The sequence below is a fragment of the Urocampus carinirostris genome, chromosome 7 (genome assembly GCF_059441175.1).
Source record: "Urocampus carinirostris isolate Australia breed hairy pipefish chromosome 7, RoL_Ucar_1.0, whole genome shotgun sequence".
Classification (NCBI taxonomy): Eukaryota; Metazoa; Chordata; class Actinopteri; order Syngnathiformes; family Syngnathidae; genus Urocampus; species Urocampus carinirostris.
Window position 1 is genome coordinate 13,657,330 of NC_142355.1, and position 18,091 is coordinate 13,675,420.

The 18,091-nt window shown below is 37.2% G+C and overlaps 1 protein-coding gene across 2 annotated transcripts; it reads right to left on the minus strand.

Moving 5' to 3' along the window:
* Positions 1-806: 806 nt before the first annotated feature.
* LOC148362395 (cytochrome P450 2D15-like) lies at positions 807-17,498 on the minus strand. 2 transcript variants are annotated; one of them, XM_088339799.1, is made up of 11 exons: positions 17,265-17,498; positions 14,458-14,620; positions 11,356-11,508; positions 11,053-11,213; positions 8,989-9,057; positions 8,773-8,877; positions 8,557-8,698; positions 6,621-6,706; positions 6,173-6,274; positions 3,650-3,791; positions 807-1,113 (listed from the first exon to the last, which is right to left on the minus strand). In XM_088339799.1, exons 1-11 carry the CDS (start codon positions 17,421-17,423, stop codon positions 926-928), a joined length of 1,470 nt encoding a protein of 489 aa, XP_088195925.1. In that variant the 5' UTR covers positions 17,424-17,498; the 3' UTR covers positions 807-925. The 2 variants fall into 2 exon arrangements, with proteins under 2 accessions (XP_088195925.1, XP_088195926.1); XM_088339800.1 differs by lacking the exon at positions 6,173-6,274.
* Between the last annotated feature and the right edge of the window lie 593 nt (positions 17,499-18,091).

Below are 18,091 nucleotides of genomic sequence, written 5' to 3' on the forward strand. Positions count from 1 at the left end.
GTTTGCTGTTAAAAACGTAATGTTGGAATATAATATTGTGAATGTGCTTAATTGCTGTTGAGATTGTCATGATTGTTTTCTGTTTTTAGTGTCAATAAATTTGTTCAAACCAAAAAAAAAATCCCCCTTCCAGGATGACCAGGCTGCAATGGATGTTGCATTAACAAATAATACACATATATTGTCAACATAAAATATAGGTTATTCATATGTTATAGAATAGAAGTGTTTTCAAGCTTAGATTTAAACAGTTCCACTGAGGTTATATTTTATTCATTCCGGAGACCAAGCTCAACACCAGGACACCTGATGCTACCGTGTGACTAGCTAGCTGCTCTCTATTTATTTGCTTTCTTTCACTAAAAAGAGAAACCTTCCAATTTCATTGTACTTTAGTATAATGACAATAAAGACCATACATTCAACTGCAATTCTGTATTCTGTGTTTTTAATTGCATATCTATAATTATGTTGTTACAATCATGGACTGTATTCTCACTCATCTTGAGGTAAGTTTGACTCGTGGGGGATTTTATGAAGGTGTGACGCTACTTTACAGAATTTAACTTTTTTCGTTTTGATCCCCATTGAACTAAATAACCAAGGGATTACTGTTTGTGTGTGTATATATTTTCAGGTTTGATTTCCTTGCAAACTCCGGAGCGTATGCATATGGATTCTCAAGTACATGCATCCCATGACATTGTACAGCACAATTGCTTTTGAAACAAAAGTGAATTATTGCCACATTGTCTTTTTCTCTTTTGGAACATCGCTGTCGGCAAGTGGGAAATGTCACAGAAATGAAAACAGAGTCATTTAATTTATTGTATTGTGTTTTTCTAAAGGAGAAAAGTGCCATGCTCAGGTGTAGCAGATATTTACACTACAATGAAAAAAAGATGGTTTCCCTTTTTGCTCGTCTTCAGTGCATCGCCCTTAATTGTATCTTCATGCGATAAGGTTTAGGCGTGAGGGTGACCCCGTAGACTGGCGTGAAGTCGGGCTCTCCTGCATCTTCGGGCCAAATGAATTTGAACTTTCTCAGCAGTGTCACTGTGATGAGGAACAGTTCCATACGAGCCAATCCTTCACCCAGACACATGCGGGGACCTGGAAATATTGGTCACAACAGTTTCTTGAGAGCTACAAAAACCACCATACTATCCGCACTATAAGGCGCACCTAAAAGCCTTTATTTTTTTCAAAAGCTGACCATGCGCCTTATTTCCTAACCAATGTGTCAATCATCATTTGAATCAGTCACTATTGGCTAAAGTTATTCGGAGGTAAAGGGGGCGGATCCTTTTTATCATTTGCAGGCTCGCATAGGCTAAAGGGGCGAAACAAAGCCTGCAATTGGCCGAAAAAGATGAATGTGAAATCACATGTTGGGTTGCACTACGGCATAGAGAAAACATGTTGTACTATTCTGTATTTGTAAATATTTTACTCTCCTGGATTTACTACACTCACGGTTGTAAGAAGACCAAGGTTACGTATCATTAATGCACGTGAAGGCTGCAAGAGAACTTAGGTGAGCTATGCGGATTTATATTTTCCCGGTATCTTGTTTTAGAACGATCTTGATGTTTCTGTGATGATTCTATTTTTAAACTAAATTCAATTCAAAGTGTTTATTGTCATATGCACAGTAAAGAACCCAGTTTCCCTGCTCAATAAAATTCTTACTTTGCTGTCCACACAGTTGGCAGCAAAAAATAAAATGGAAACTAAGAAATGTTTGTTTGGTGACATCGTACGGACACCGCATCCGCACGTGTCTACGACACGTATTTGCTTCTTTGCAAGCTTTCGGAATGTTAAGGGGGTAATAAGTTTGACTGAACTATCTGACTGTTTTGTCGACGTTCCCATTGTAGCGCCTTATAATCCGGTGCGCCTTATGTATGGAAAATATAGGACCAAAAACTATTTTTTGGGGGTGCGCCCTTATAGTGCTGAAAATACGGTACACGCATAGGGGCCATCTACAGTTCCTTGCCAACGTATTGGCCCCCAAGAACATTTTGACGTATTGCAAAAATTCTGTCTTCAAACTCAAAAACTCAAAGTATTTTCTAAGAATCAACATCATAATTATGAAAAGAAAGCAAATCGATGAAACATTTTATCTTTTGTTTACAAAGAAAAAAAGTAGGTGTTGCAAAGATATTGTCGCCCTTTCGGTAAATATTTTGAACAACCTCCTTTTGCTACGATCACAGCCACAAGTCTTTTCGGTTATGTCTCTATAAGTTTTGCACATCTTGAAACAGAAATATTTGCCCATTCTTCCTTACAAAAGAGCTCAAGTTCCTTAAAGTTTGACAGTGATCGTCTGTGCACAGCATTTTTCAGATCTTTGCACAAATGCTCCAAATAATTGAGGTCTGGACTTTGACTTGGCCATTCTAACACCTATATATTGTTAGTTTTAATCAATACCATTGTAGATTTTGCTTTTGCCGTCGTAATGTTGGAAGCTGAACCTCCAAGCCATTCTCGTTTTTTTTTCCGCAAACACCAACCAATTTTCTGCCAGAATCGCTCCATCAGTCTTCCTAATAACCCTAAGACCCTGCAACTCCAGAGCATGATGCTGCCACCACTATGTTTGACAGTGGGGATGTTTTTTTAGGGTGATATGTCTTGTTACTCTTACAGAAAACGTAACAATTTGCAATCACCCAAAAAGTTCAATTTTGGTCTCATCTAACTGGAGCATACTTTTACTAGGCACTGTATATATTACATTATACTGTATGTATGAATAACATAAATTCAAGAATATAATTATCAAAATAAATGTTAAAATAAGATTTGAAAACTTGATATTAAAAACTTGATTATTTTACTTTGTATACTAATTTTTTCTATTTTTTTAAGTTGAGTTCTGTGGTGTAACTATTTAGATTTTACTGTTATTCATAATGTAGATATTTTTTCTTAAAATGTGAAACAAATCATGTAGAAAGCTACTAAGACTCATTTAAAACGAAATCAAAGCAAAAAACGAAAGTTCGATGAGCTGAGTCATTTATTAAATACAAAGCGGCCCTTGTAGCGTAGGATGAGGAACCTTTAAAAAAAAAAAGGAAATCAATTGAAAAAGTCCTAAATGACTCTAAAAAGTCTGGGTATGTTTCACTTATAGGAGCTGTACGGAATTTTGAACCTTTTTACCGCCATCTCCCAGCTCATGTCATCAATGCATCCTTATTCATCTTATTCATGATGCACGTGCAAGTATGTGCATTTCTTAAACGCGCTTAAATAAAGTATTTTCTTTTAATCATTCCTGGGGTTTGGGTTGGCGTTTGGACTCTACAAAAAGAAGACCTTTTCTTGCATTCATAGTTTTCGTACTACAATAACAAATACAAAGAAAAAAAATATGTGTGGACGAGCATGACGTCAGTCTCCAGCATTCCCCCTGCCACCATACTTCCCACCTGATGTGTTACGCGTCGAACAGCTTTGCTAAAAGATAAATTCCAGTGGGTTAAAAATAATGGCCAAAGGCTCTTTAAACTCAATTGGGCATTGTTAACATATACTTAATAGATAATTTTTTTTAACTTTTTAGGGACACTTTAAAGGATACACACCACCTTTAACTATAACTTGTAAAAAGCTTGCTACCCACCTGCCGAAAAGGGCATAAAAGCCTCTGGCTTGACAAACTCTCCCTGGTCATTGAGGAAGTTTTCAGGGTTGAATTTATGAGGAGACTTCCACTGGCCTTCTTCATGAAGCACTGAGGTTAAATTTGGGATGATCATTGTACCCTGGTGAGCAAAGCCAAATCATTTGGCATTAGAAAAGTGTAGAAAAAGAATGAATATACAGAGTCAAGGTATATCATCATGCTTTCTTTCCTAAAAAAAAAACCAGAAGGAAATATAATGTATGTTTTAATTCAGTATGTTCTCCTCGTGTCTATTACTTTAATTCCAGGAATTTTCTCTTTTATTCTTCTACTTTCCATTGCAGGCCTCCACATTTTGGAAAGTGTGTTTACCTGATTTTTGGCGATTGAAAAATTACCTGAAAACTTTTATGCCTACTATTCATTGTTACTGCTCTCCAGAGTTGGTAGAGATGATCGAGGGTTGTTTATATGGTTTTTATTTACAGTGGGCCTAATAAGTGTTTAGTCAACCACGAGTTGTGCAAGTTTTCCCGCTTGAAAATATTAGAGAGGTTTGTCATTGCCAACTTGAATGATGGACACTATGTGGGGAAAAAATCACATTGTTTGATTTTTAAAGATTTTATTTGCAAATCATGGTGGAAAATCAGTATTTGGTCAATAACAAAAGTTCCTATCAATACTTTTTTTATGTACGATTTGTTAGCAACAATAAAGGACAAATGTTTTTCGTAACTCTTCACACACTTTTGCTGATATTTTGGCCCATGCCTTCACGCAGATCTCTTGTTTTGGGGCTTTCGTTGGGCAACACAGACTTTCAACTCCCCTCACAGATTTGAGATCTAGAGACTGGCTAAGCCACTTCAGGACCATGAATACTTCATACAAAGCAACTTCTTTGTTGTCCTGGTTGTGTTTTGGGGATCATTGTCATTCTAAAAGACCCAACCATCTTCAATGCCCGAGCTGATGGAAAGAGATTTTTACTCAAAATCTCTCGTTAACGGCCCCATCCATTTTTTCCTTTACACAGATTAGTCACTCTAGTCCCTTTGCAGAAAAACAGCCCCAAAGCATGATGTTTCCACCTCCATGCTTCCCAGTGGGAATTGGGTTCTTTGGATGCAATTCAGTTCAGTTCTTTTTCCTCCAAACACAAGAAACTGTGTTACTTTTATCAAAAGTTTCTATTTTGTTTTCATCTGACCAAAACACATTCTCCCAGTACTCTTTTGGATCATCCAAATGCTCCCTGGCAGAGCGCAGACGGGCCTGGATGTGTACTGGCTTCAGCAGGAGGACAGGTTTTGTAGTGGAGGATTTGAATCCTTGACGGTGCACTGTGTTACTGATAGTAGCCTTTGTCACTCTGGTCCCCCTGTGTGGTTTTGGGATTTCTGCTAACTATACTTATTATTCTGACACCATGGGGTGAGATCTTGCATGGAACTCCAGTTCAAGGGAGATTATCTGTGGTCGTGTACGTCTTCCATTTTCTAATAATTGCTCCCATAGTTGATTTCTTTCCACCAAGCGTTTTCCCCTTAAAAAACCTAATGATTTTCAGTTTTATTCCCTCATATTCTGTCTCTCATGGTTGAGGTTTACCCATGTTGATGATTACTGGCGTCTCTAATATGTTTGAGTAGAACAACATGCACAATTGGTGGCTGACTAAATATTTATTTTCCCCATTGTACTTGTTTATACTTACCTACAAAGTACAACTGAATACAGATTTGGCTGCGCCGTCTCAAGCAAAAAACAAAAGAAAAATGGAATTTATCTCCATTGAAATATTCTCCCTACCGTATATACTCGCACCTATACCAAATGTACTACTATAAAGTAAAATACTCAAATCAGGGGTTCAGCTTATATGAGCATATTTGGCTGTGTGTCACCAGTAGCAAATGGTAGGCAGCGCGTGGGGAGAGGGATGTGGCTTATACAGGAACAACAAACCAATGGTAAATCGATTGGGCGAACGTAAGTAGAAAATTGATAGGAAAAGTGTGCTGAATTTGGGTATTCTTAATTGTAAAATTATTTTTGCAACACACCATGCCTGGAAAAAAAACATCATCTTGGACAGTACCCAGAAATTGAGCGGACTTTCGACTGGTTTGAATCCCAAAGACAAAATGGGTATGGAGTGTCTCGGCTATGCTCTCGAGATGGCACAAGCCAATAAATATAAAGGGTTCACTGCTTCAGCAGGTTGGTGTACGGTGTACACTTTTTCTTCCATTTATTTTATTATGCAACCATTTTAAACCAGTTTAGGGGGTCAACTTCTATGCGAGTGTATTCAGTATATTGTAACTAGTAAGTAGTAACTGTTTTTAAGTAATGTACTGTGGTTGACTTCTCCGTCCAATTTTCAACATATTATGCATACCATGACCTGGCCTGTTAACCAAAAATAGGGAAATTATTTGGAGCTGAAAAATACAATTTGGACGGTTGGATTTATGGAGCTAAACAGTTCACATGTGTAATTTCTCGTCTCACCTTAGGAATATGATATCCCATCAACTCTGTACTTTTTGTTGTACAGTGAAATACACTCAGGGGAACAGTGTTCGCTACTCTCTGTACTTCATGGATTACAGCCTGGAAAAAGAATACGTGATTTTAAAAAAAAGATTAAAATATGAAGTCAGTATTTTGCATCTTTATTGCCCACAGCAGTGTTTCTCCGTTAGTGTGATGTTCCGCAGGAAATTGCCCAATTTAATCTATATTGTGACAAAAATGTTATAATTACATTCACCTAAAGTCTAAATAGCAAAAGTCTAAATTTTATGAAACTGAAAAAGATTTTTAACGTATTTTATGAGGTCGATGGGCCCTGAGAAATTTTCAAAGAAGAAAATGTGCCTTTGTTGACAAAAATGTTCAGAAACACTGCCATACAGTACAAGATGTTATGAAGGCATAATGATATTTGTATTGTTACCTGCGTGTATGGCATTCTGTGTCTGTCTTCGAAACATGCTTTATCCTTTCCACTCAACACCTCATCAATTTCCTTTTGGCAGTTCTCTAACAAATACAAAAAACATATTGTTTGTGATGAATTTGATGGCCATTAGAAAAATAACCATCAATATGCTAATGAGATACTTTCAAGACTATTAGAAAAAAACACTATCCACTTCTTAGGCTTCTTCTTCAAGTTGTTCTGAGACAAAGTGTTGTAATATTGAAAAGTATAACTGCCTATATATAGTCATGCTTATAAACGTCATCAGGTATGTCAAACATACGGCCCACGGGGCGGATCCGGCCCGTTGGATGATTTAATCCTGCCCGCTGAAAATATCTGAGTTTGTCATAAAAAGAAGGAACCCTCTAGCTTATCGAAAGTTATGATTTATTAATAAAACAAACCAAATGCTCCTTCCCGCTGCTGGAGGCAAGTAAAGGAATAAAAGAGCTGACATCCAGCGTTTAGCACTGACACAAGTTATTACCAGGAAACAAACATTCGCAACATGATCTCTCCCACTAAAAATAAACCGGAAAACTTTCTTCACCATTTACTACTAGAAAACAAGTTAACGGTCAATACACCCTTACCAAAATGGCACTGCCCCCAAAAAACAAATACCATAAAAACAAACAAAAGTGGACGTGGACTGCAGGGTTTTCCAAGAAAAATGGACTGACAATCATTTATTCGCTGAACTGACAATTGAGGCAAGCATACTGTAATTTTATTCATAGCTCCCGCCTGAGTTTGTGTATGTTTGTGATGTTTGTGGTGAGTTGGTTCAGATAAAAAGCTGTATTCATTCAACTGGTAAAATAAACACATTCAATGCTATATATAAAGAATTGTGAATAAACGTGTTGTGCTTAGAAAAGCTCTGTTATTGTCCATGATTTTAATTCATAGGTATGCTGAATGATAAAGCATTATACTGAAAAACAAAGCTTTATATTCGGTGTTGACAATTCTTTACTGATCAAGCCCACCTGAGAACACATAATCTGGATCTGCCCCTGAACTAAACTGAGTTTGACATGCTTTGATCACTTATTAATTTTTTCACTCTGAATTATAGTTGTTTTATTGTAAAATATCACCTTACTTCTTTGAGAGGAATACGCAATAAAACACAGGAAACATCCATTTCAGTTAATGAGTTCATGTCTAAACAAGCACATTCCTCAGACTATCACGTCCAGCTTTCGTCTGTTTTTAAAAAGTACAATTTCTCCAAAGATGATGAGGCTTCTCCAGACTTCCTGTGCGGAGTTTGTATGTTCTCCCCGTGCTTGCGTGGGCACTCCGGTTTCCTCCCACATTCCAAAAACATACATTTCAGGTGAATTGACCGGTCCAAATTGTCCCTAGGTGTGAATGAGCGAGTGAGTTGTCTGTCCCCGTGTGCCCTGCGATTGGCCGGCAACCAGTTCAGGGTGTCCCCTGCCCACTGCCCGATGATTGATGGGATGGGCTCCAGCACCCCCGCGACCCTACTGAGGATAAGCGGTGTAGCTAATGAGATGAGATGAGATGAGATGAGATGAGATGAGATGAGATGAGATGATGAGGCTGATCAGTGAAGTAGTATTTTATTTAAATTTATTTTTACCTTGTAATTGATTTTCAATCAGCTTACAGACTGCCCTTTTTTGTACAGGAATTGGGGTAAAACATCCCAGTCTTCGTACAACTACAGACATTGTCTGTTCGCTTATTTATGCATAGAATATGTTATGTAACAAAATGTTCAAAGGAACTGCTCATCTGTTTCAGCTTCTATTTTGACAACCTGCGTTCTCTGTATTTGGAAGCAACTAGCCCGCTGAGGAAAAAGCCATTCCTCAACATTTGCAAGTACTATAGAAGAAAAAAAATGACTTTGAATTTGCTGCAAGCATACCTTGAACGCCCGGATGAGTCATTAGATAAAGGAAAGCCGTCAAAAGGGTGTTGGAAGTTGTGTCTGTCCCGGCAAAATGCAGATCCAGAATGTACATCATTAGCTGTGGCTCTGAAAACGAGGAACCTTCATCACCACTTCTCTGAAAAGAGCCGGGTTGAAACAAACTAAAACCAGACTCCCATGAACTACACCTATAAATGCTTGATTAATCACCTTGTCCATTTCATCGAGATAGCAGTCAAGAAAGTCACGCGGTTCTCCAGCAACTCTGGTTCTTTTGTGCTCGGTCAAAACACCCTTGGCAAGGTTTTGACATTTCTAAAATTAACATGTTTAAGTTTAATCGCAACTCAATGTGCCAGCACCGTCATCTTTAGGTCATGATCACAATTAATCAAGTACTGCAAACACAGAGTCAATTAACTTTACCTTCACATTTTCGAAAGCCTTCATGAAGGGCAATGGGAGATGGCGAATCATAGGCAAGGAGTCGTAGAGCTGTAGAAGGAACGAATGAGAAAATATCAAAGGACAATATGTCAGTAATGTACAATTATTATAAGAAAACATTACATAATCATATTAAAATCAAATTGCATTTTGTAAAGTCAAGCCACATTTTTTTTGTTCATCCCTTAATTCAGGGGGTCTCAAACTCAATTGTCCTGTGAGAACAGCGGAAAACGTCATTAGTGTCCCCCTCACGCCCTTCAAGGACATATACAACTCTCGCCCCGCAGTCAAGCCACCAGGATTGCAGGTAACCCACCCATCCATCCCACAGCCTCTTCAACCGGCTGCCGTCAGGGAAAAGACTGTGGAGTTTCAGAGCCAGAACCAGCAGTCTCAAGGACAGCTTCTTGCATCAGGCTGTCAGGACTCTGAACTGTTTCCAAGCCCTACCTCTTCCCATCCCTCTGTCTTATGGCATATCAATGCGAAACTGTTTCATTTAGAGTATAGATCTACTTCGCAAATTTTTATTTCAAACCTTATATATTTTTATCTGAATACTTTTTTTATAACCTTGCTGTTATTTGTTATTTGTATTGTGCCTTATTTATTGCATGTTTGTACGCGAGAAGTGGAAGTAATTCTACATGTGCTGTATATTGTGTGTACAGCATATTTGACAATAAAATTGAAGTTAAAGTCAGGGGTCACTGATGCAACGATACAGGTGAGGTTTGGCCAAATGCGGTTTTCCACAATAAAAGCACGGATAGAACATGCCCCTGTTCTTTGATAGCTTTTAAAATAATTGTGTAAAAAATATGAAAATGTAACATTTTAGAAATTCATATAAAAATCTATCGCTGGTAAATGAATTCAAAACCTTCGTGAGCTGCACTTAGAGACAATGTTCAATATGTACGGCCCCCTTTTGATCAAAAAACTTGACTTTTAAAATAAGCAACACTACTGTCTTAATGAGCAAAAATGTGTTAATTATCATATGACTGTGCATTTATTGTGGATAATTTTGTATTTATTTGATATAAGATGAGGCTAACCTTTTAGGACCTGACATGATTGTCTACCATCTTTCTGCTCCCAAAAACAAAAACGTTTTTTTTCCCCTTCCTTTAACCTTTTTTTCATGTCATCTTCTTTACCTTTCTTTTTTCTTTCTTGTCGCTTACTTAATTCTTACTTTTTGTAAATTTTCATTTTTTTCTTTCATATCTTCTTTCGGTATCTTTTTTCCTTTTTCTTAGTTCTTCTTTCTTTTCTTCCCTTTTATCTTATTTCTTTTCTCATCTCATCTCATCTCATTAGCTGAGCTTATCCTCAGTAGGGTCGCGGGGGTGCTGGAGCCCATCCCAGCAATCATCGGGCAGTGGGCAGGGGACACCATGAACTGGTTGCCAGCCAATTGCAGTATTTCTTTTCTTATTTGTATTCGTTTTAAAAGTGATATGGTACAGTTCGGTCACATTGAGTATCTGTAGTTTGCATTCTTACATGTAACTTTTTGCATTTTTTTCCATTTTCACAGCACAATACAGTGGTCAAACAACACACACAGTTCCTTTAATGCTTATATTAATTATGGGGCTTCAAACTATTATTCAGAGGGCCTCAGCTGGCCTTCGGGGCGCATGTTTGGAACCCCTGCCTGGATTACAGAGAGTCTCAAAGGACTGCACAAGCCACATTTGCAAGTATGTAATAGTTGACAATTCAAGTTATAACGATTAATAACTGAGGATTTGAAAATATTTTCAAATACATGAAATTACATTTGATTTAAAAGACTAAGACTTTCTTGTTTTGAAATGGAAAACACATACTATAGTCATATCTTTGAAAAACATAACAAAATTGAATCACAAATTTCTTTAACATCAGTTATTGGCTCAAGAGAGCCAAGCATGCAATTTTTAAACAGGCAATGATAAACTGGAGAAAAAAAAAACAATAATTTTGATATTTTATGAAAAGACTTAAGAGTCATTCAATTCATAAAAAATGTGTTTCATTCCGACTCACCATAGCCCACGGTCCATTGGCCAACTTTGCGTTCTCAGTGAAACAATTTACAATAACTTTGATGAAATTGTCGTCGTAATTAAAGCGTTGTCCAAACAGGACTTGGCAGATGATGTTAGAGGATGCATTGTGGAACATGAGTTGGGGACTCAAAGTACTGCCTGTTGAGAGGTTTTAGACAGATATTCAATTTTTAATCACAAAATTCATATTGCCAGCTGTCCCGAAGATTGAAACATTACAGGAAATTATGTTTAAAGAAAATTACATGCAGCAAGTAGTATATGTATACAATTTCCATACCAATGCTTTCCTGCAGAACTTTCACGATGAATTCTGTTTCTCCCAGGATCCTCTCTTCCATTGACTGTTTCCCCAGGCCAAAGTTCCTCAATGTCATTAGAGCAAATCGACGATGTTCCTTCCAACTGGAACCATAGTCCGCCAATATGACTCCTGCAAAAGGTGTCAGGGAGGTTAAACCACAGAATATACAATGACGAAATAAATTGCTTTCACAAAATTATCTCCAAAGCTTTTACTCTCAATTTGATTTTATTACTAAAGCAAGTGAAATTTGGGTCCTTCCCATTACACGTATACACTAATGTTCAAATGTTTGGATTTGCTTAGAAATGTTTTTTTTTTTTTTTTTTTAAGGCGAAGCACTGTTTTGTTTAATAACATAAAACTGATCAAAAATACACCTCATATATTGTTAATGTGTTAATTTTAGCCGCCAATGTCTGGTTTTAATGCAGATCTACATAGATTTCCATCCATTATCTGCAGGGTTTATCCTCAGTAGGGTGACGGGAGCCCATCCCAGTTATCTTCGGGCAGTGGGCAGGGGACACCCTGAACTGGTTGCCAGGCAATCGCAGGGCACACAGGGACAGGCAACTCGCTCGCTCATATACACCTAGGGACAATTTGGACCGGCCAATCCACCTGAAATGCATGTCTTTGGAATGTGGGAGGAAACCGGAGTGCCCGGAGGAAACCCACGCAAGCACGGGGAGAACATACAAACTCCGCACAGTAAGTCCGGTAGCTGGATTTGAACCCACACAGGAGGTTCCCAAGACCCTAGAACTGTGCCGCACAAGCGCTAACCACTGCGCCGCCGTGCTGCCCTAATTGTATAGTGTGTTTGCTAATTGCATTTGAAGGCTGATAAATTATTAGATAACCCTTGCTAAATAATATTGAAAATAGTTTAGTTGGTTAGAGGAGCTTTTAAATTAACCTTCCTTTGAGCTGGTTAAGTATCCAGAGCATCACATTTGTGAGTGTGATTGAACTGTCAGAAGTGAGAAAAATAGGACTTCCATGTGAAACTCAATAGTCTATTCTTGTCGTAAATCTATTCTTGTTAATCTAAGAAATGAACGCAATTCTATGCGACAAATTGCCAAGAAACTGAAGATATCCTACAATGGTGTGTAATACTACCTTCAGAAACCAGAACAAACAGGTTCTAAACAGAGTAGAAGGAGAAGTGAGAGGCACAACAAAGCAAGAGAACAAGTACATTATAGTCTCTAGTTTGAGAATTAGATGTCTTCAGTAAAGGCGCTACTCCGAGATGCCTGGCTTCAAGGCAGAGTAGCAAAGAAAAAGCCATATCTGAGAATGGCCACCCAAAGGAAGAGACACATGTGCTAAAATACACAGAGAGTGGGTAACTACTTTGATAGATAAAAGTGTGACTTTTTCATGGAAAACACAAAATTGTCTGGGTGGCCCAAGCTTTTGAATAGTAGTGTATGTTGAGCAACTAGTGTGTTGCAAACTGAAACAATTTAAAATGAAGTAAAATGGGAAAAGTATACTTTAACTAAGAAAAATTGTCTAGTATAGCAGATGGTATAATGTTTTGCCCATTTTAATTATGTTTCTATTTCTATTGAAAATAAAAAAATGTAGTAATGATAATAATAATAATAGTGATAATAATAATACATTGTTTTTCGAAGCGCCTTTCAGGACACCCAAGGTCGCTGTACATATGAGTTGGACACAACAATAAGGCAAGAATAAAACAAGAGTAAAACAAGCAAAAAATAAATAGCCAATAAAACACATTATAGTTAAAAGATAGATAGATAGATAGATAGATAGATAGATAGATAGATAGATAGATAGATAGATAGATAGATAGATAGATAGATAGATAGATAGATAGATAGATAGATAGATAGATAGATAGATAGATAGATAGATAGATAGATAGATAGATAGATAGATAGATAGATAGATAGATAGATAGATAGATAGATAGATAGATAGATACTTTATTCATCCCCGAAGGGAAATTCAAATTTCCAGCAGCAAAAGGGGCGGAGTGTGAGGCAGATGGTCAAGAATAGGCAAGTCTGAAGAGGTGAGTTTCAAGTCCGGATTTAAAGGGGGAGAGGGTCGCAGAATTTCGGAGGTCAGCCAACAATGATTTCCAGAGCTGGGGGGGAGAGCGTCTGAAAGCTCTGCTCCCCATGGAGAAGGTTAAGTCGGCTGACCGGGTGATGTTATTTATATAAGAGTTAAAGGAGAGTGTGCTATCGAGGATGACACCCAGACTCCTGACCAGAGGGGAGGGAAAAACTGAGTAATTGTCAACAGAAAGAGAGAAGGAGTTACCTTTAGAGAGGGTGGATTTGGTGCCAATGAGAAGTACTTCCGTTTTATTGCTGTTCAGTTTTAGAAAGTTGACGGTGAACCATGTTTTTATTTTAGAGAGACAAGAGTTAAGGTCAGGTGGTGGGAGTATCGAGTGTATGCAGGAAAGGTAAAGCTGGGTGTCATCCGCGAAGCAGTGGAAGGAAATATTGAATTTCCTGAAGATATGGCCTAGGGGGAGAGGGTAGGTTATGAAGAGGAGGGGCCCCAGGACAGAGCCCTGGGGCACACCCGAGAAGACTCGAGAGGGGTCAGAGGAGAAGGACTTGAGTTGAATGAATTGACTGCGGCCAGAGAGGTATGAGTGAAACCATTGGAGGCGGGTGTGGGATAGACCAAGTGAAGAGAGTCAATGACAAAATATATTTTCTGTTTAAAATATTTTGTTCATTTAAAATACAAGTTTTGCTATTTTATTAGAGAAACTTATTACTAACTTATTAAACTTATTATTAATTAAAAATATAAAGTAAAAAAAGACAAATTACCCACTATATAAATGCAGACCATTTACCATTAAAATGAATTAAAATGGTTTCAAAATGTTTGGCAAATGACTAGGAATTTATTTTTGTATGTGTATAAAAAGATTCGATGCCAAAGACAACTGTTAGATCATCGTCAACACAGATCTAAGTTCCCACAGAGAAATAATAATAAAAAACATCCCTATCATTATCATCATCATCATCATCGTCATCATCGTCAGAGGAAAAGTGATTTAACCTTTTCTGTCAGTCGTGTCATTGACGTAAAGGTCTTGGGGGCGTCCAGCAAAGTCAATCGCCTTGGAAACAAAAGCCTCCTTCATAGCTTCTAATCCATTGACAATAACAGCAGGTCTAGGGCCAAGGTACAGGCTGTAGACATTTCCATATGCCTTCCGCAGCTTAGAAAAACATAAAAATCGCAATATTGTTAATACATACATAGGCACACCATAATATATCAACGTGGTGGAGAAGTGTGGACCCATCTGTACATTTTTTTCACCGTCAATGCCTTTCTTGTATAACCGTGCGGTGCGTAGTTTGAGGTGTCCTTAAAAAGTTTAAAATGAAATATTGTCTCTAATAAGTGTGTGTTAAAAATGCCCAACTTAGTTCAAAGAGCTTCCCCCCTGCGCAACCATCCATTCTTAAATCAGGTGATATTTTGTGGCTATCATGTGGACATCATTGGGAAACAAAAATTTAATGTCAACGTGCTTTTACCTTCCTTTAGCAAAGGCTAGTAAAGCTCTTTACTATACTACATATGGCTCGGAGATCAAATTTGCTCATAGCACATTTCCCTGCAGCGTTCTTAGATCGAGTGAATATAACCCAAGAATTATACAGCACATGCAAAGCCATAGCAAGTTTGAAAAACACAGGTTCAGTCCAGTATATATAAGGCATATTCTCAAATACAGTTTACAGTTATGGTGTCACACCAACATGGCTCTTTGGGTCAAAAAGGTTCCCGACCCCTGCTTTAGCATGTTGAGTCCAACTTTGTTGGTAATTGAAAGCCTCTTTCCTCTGTCGGTACAAGGTGTTTTGTTGACATGATGTGGGTTCTTTAAGTGGTTTTATGTACATGTACAGCTACGCTATTGACGCACAGGCAGACACAGGCAAAAAAAGGGGTGGTTTTTGATTTTCGGAAGTACCCTTACACAGGGTTGGGTAGGGTTACTTTAACTGGATTACTTTCAATTACTTTTGGATTACTCCAATGCCAAATATGCTAAAAAAAGACAAAAGAAACTAAATATGAATAACGTAGTAAGCTTTCTCTCCTGGCTTTGATCTCTTTGATCTCCGGCAAAACTAACATAAAATGCGACAGAAACAAAATGAAAAAAAATCCAAACAGCTTGCCAACATCATTTTTGCCGTTCCATGTATTCCGTTACTCCCCAAGCCTGCACAAAATTTAGTAATTTTATTCATATTTAGTTTCTTTTGTCTTTTATTCGCATATTTGGTATTGGAGTAATCCAAAAGTAATTGAAAGTAATCCAGTTAAAGTAACCCTACCCAACCCTGCCCTTAGAAGAAAGATATGTATAAAATCCTAATACTTATTCTATTTACGTTTAGCGGTCCAGGCTAAAAAGCCCACAGATTTAAAAGTTCTTTAAAGACAAAAAGTCCTCATACCAATCGTGCCAAACCTTTGCATTATCATGTTTTTAATTTATTCTTTTTAAACGAAGAAAAAGTTAAAATATGTCAAGAAAGTAAAGGGGACCTGAAGTTACATCACATTGGATTAAAGTTTAATCCAGTTTAATCATTAAACTATACTGCTCTGAGTGCAAACACGAAGACAGTACTCAATTCAAAATCATTCAATAATCAATAATACTATACCATTGATTCTTACTGTTGTGTGGACCTTTTTATTATTGCACTATGGAAACGATGCACAGTACTAGGGGTAGGTGGATCGTTTCAAATATCTATATTATTGATACTGAGCTAGTACTTGGATCCGGTTGATACTATTGTTTTAGGATCAATACTGAGTTCCCATTTCAATTATCACTATGGTAATTTAAGTGGGTCATAAGGTTATGCATATGATATAACTTTCAAATTTGATCCAGATGTGTTTAGATTTCATATACACTTTATTTTCAAACTATCGTGCAATGATATTCTAATTGTTAACATTGTTACACAGTATTTGTGTAACATTACTGCTTTTTTTGGTTTGACTCTCTTGACTTTTGTTCTGAAGCTTTTGTTGGAGTAGAGGTATTTTATTTTTATGCTGTTAAATATTTGTATATCATATTCTTTACACTATTTGCATTTTGACTTCCTTTTCAAAATATTGTGCAATGGAATGTATTAGAGTTCACGTGTTGACTTTCTTTTGTTTTTCAATACATCGCTGCGTTATTTTGGTCTGACTCTCTTAAACAGTTGTAATAGAAAAAATTATATATATATTTTTATCTCATTAAAAGATCCCACTGTTGCCTACCCCTAGCCATTACTAGCTTGTAAATATTTTTGCCTATTTATCCCACCATTTTTTAATGTATTCAATTTATACTTTTTCCCTTTTAAGTTATTTTTTACATTTACATCCTGAAGTGCCACATTTAATGTCATTGAAAACAATGATGTTGTTATCGATGACAATAAAAATTATTTAAATTTTAAATTCTAACAAGCATTCAAGCCTGTTTGTTTGGTAGGAAACGTTATCACCTCTTTTATTTTCTTCTTTCATCATTACTCGTGGGTAAACTCTTAAGGTCAAGGCCAAAGAGCAGCCTTGGCCTCTATTAATGAGGTTAATGTGTAAAGTTTTAAACATTGTTAAATCAATTTCTCGTGGTGGAGTCTTGCCACGCAATATTTTTCTTTCTAAAAGCAGGTTTAGACTTGTTTAATTCCATAGCACGCTAAAGAGCTAATAAATCGACAGCAATGCATTTTTGGGTTTCAACTAAATATTTCCTAAGGAGAAGAAATAAAGAGCTAAAAAGCATTCCATAAATAGACAAACAAAAGCTTTAGAGTTCTCCATACCCGCTCAAAATCTTGCAGGGGGTTCTCCAGGGTCAGGCTTAAGATGTTTCCCAAGACGGGTATGATAGTGGGTCCCGGTGGAAAATTTTTGGCCCTTCGGCACATCAAATTAAACAAGATGAAGAAAATGCAAAGTGGTAGAAGAAATGAAACAAACATGTTCGATAAGCGTGGTCAGAACAAAACAACTCCGCTGCTCTAGGAATGTTGCACAACTGTCTGAACTTGTCATTGTGTACTTTGAATATCTGTGTAAAAGGGGAGGATAACAAGTGGGAATAGTAAGGACACCACCCTGTTGAAAAGCCAGATTTTGGGATTGACGGATATAATTTGTGAACATGTTGTTTTATTTTACTCTCTTTACTATTAAAATACACACTTTTTTTTTTCATTCATACACTTTTGATTACACTATGGAAAGTGACTAAAATAATTGCTCTCCTAAAAGAAAATATATAAAACATGCCAGTTTTGAGGTCTCTCTTTCTCTCTCTCTCTCTCTCTCTCTCTCTCTCTCTCTCTCTCTCTCTCTCTCTCTCTCTCTCTCTCTCTCACTCTCTCACTCTTTGTGTCTCTCTTAATCGCTCTCTCTCTCTTTTTCTCTTTATATCTCTCTCACTCAAAATATCTCTCTTTCTCTCTCTCTTTCTATCACTATTTCTCTCTCTAACTCTCTTCTCCCCGTCTCTCTCTATTTATCTCTTTTTCTGTCTCTCTCTCCATTTCTCTCTGTTTCTCTCTCTATCTATCTTTGTTTCTCTTTTCTCTCTCTCTCTCTCTCTCTCTCTCTCTCTCTCTCTCTCTCTATCTATCTATCTCTTTAT

Coding starts and splice junctions, on each gene's coding strand:
- LOC148362395 (XM_088339799.1), bottom strand. CDS start 17,423: ATGTTTGTTTCATTTCTTCTACCACTTTGCATTTTCTTCATCTTGTTT. Junction 14,621..17,264: donor CCCTGCAAGATTTTGAGCGG/GTATGGAGAACT, acceptor TGTTTTTCTAAG/CTGCGGAAGGCATATGGAAA. Junction 11,214..11,355: donor AGTTCTGCAGGAAAGCATTG/GTATGGAAATTG, acceptor ACCTCTCAACAG/GCAGTACTTTGAGTCCCCAA.